At 57.9% G+C, this 643-nt stretch overlaps 1 protein-coding gene across 3 annotated transcripts in view; it reads right to left on the bottom strand.

Moving 5' to 3' along the window:
* Window positions 1-197, bottom strand: part of LOC121300904 (signal-transducing adaptor protein 2-like) — an 11,527-nt gene extending 11,330 nt beyond the window's left edge. For all 3 annotated transcript variants that reach the window (XM_041229880.1, XM_041229881.1, XM_041229882.1), the window contains exon 1: window positions 103-197. In XM_041229880.1, coding sequence (XP_041085814.1) covers window positions 103-192 — 90 coding nt within the window. In that variant the 5' untranslated portion in view covers window positions 193-197. The remainder of the gene's footprint in view (window positions 1-102) is intronic.
* Between the last annotated feature and the right edge of the window lie 446 nt (window positions 198-643).

Below are 643 nucleotides of genomic sequence, written 5' to 3'. Positions count from 1 at the left end.
ACGTGATGACTTTGCTGACGATCTTGTGCACAGAGGCGAAGAAACATGATGACAAGGCATCTGAAGAATACAGAATAGTGAATAAAAATCAGGAGATCGTACCTTTTCCTTGGGTCCTTTCTTCTCAATAAACCCCTCGTAATAGCTGGGTGGCAGCGCGGATTTCCCCCGGCCGGGCCGCTGTTTTTGCATGACTCCGGGTACCGAGACAGCAACACAGGGACAGTCCGGTCCAGCAGTCAGTCTCTCTCCCCTCGGACCGGGGCGATGTGTCTGCGCTGACTGGTCGAGTAGCTTGGCAGATCTCTAGCCCCGAGCCCCTGTCAGATCACTGTGTCACTCTGCCCCGTACAGCGACACACACCGTGTCACCCTGCCCAGTACAGCGACACACACACCGTGTCACTCTGCCCCGTACAGCGACACACACACCGTGTCACTCTGCCCCGTACAGCGACACACACACCGTGTCACTCTGCCCCGTACAGCGACACACACACCGTGTCACCCTGCCCCGTACAGCGACACACACACCGTGTCACCCTGCCCAGTACAGCGACACACACACCGTGTCACTCTGCCCCGTACAGCGACACACACACCGTGTCACTCTGCCCCGTACAGCGACACACACACCGTGTCA

Source organism: Polyodon spathula, chromosome 26 (genome assembly GCF_017654505.1).
Source record: "Polyodon spathula isolate WHYD16114869_AA chromosome 26, ASM1765450v1, whole genome shotgun sequence".
Classification (NCBI taxonomy): domain Eukaryota; kingdom Metazoa; phylum Chordata; class Actinopteri; order Acipenseriformes; family Polyodontidae; genus Polyodon; species Polyodon spathula.
Note: the sequence above shows the minus strand (reverse complement) of the source record. Positions and strands in the feature narration are given on the sequence as shown.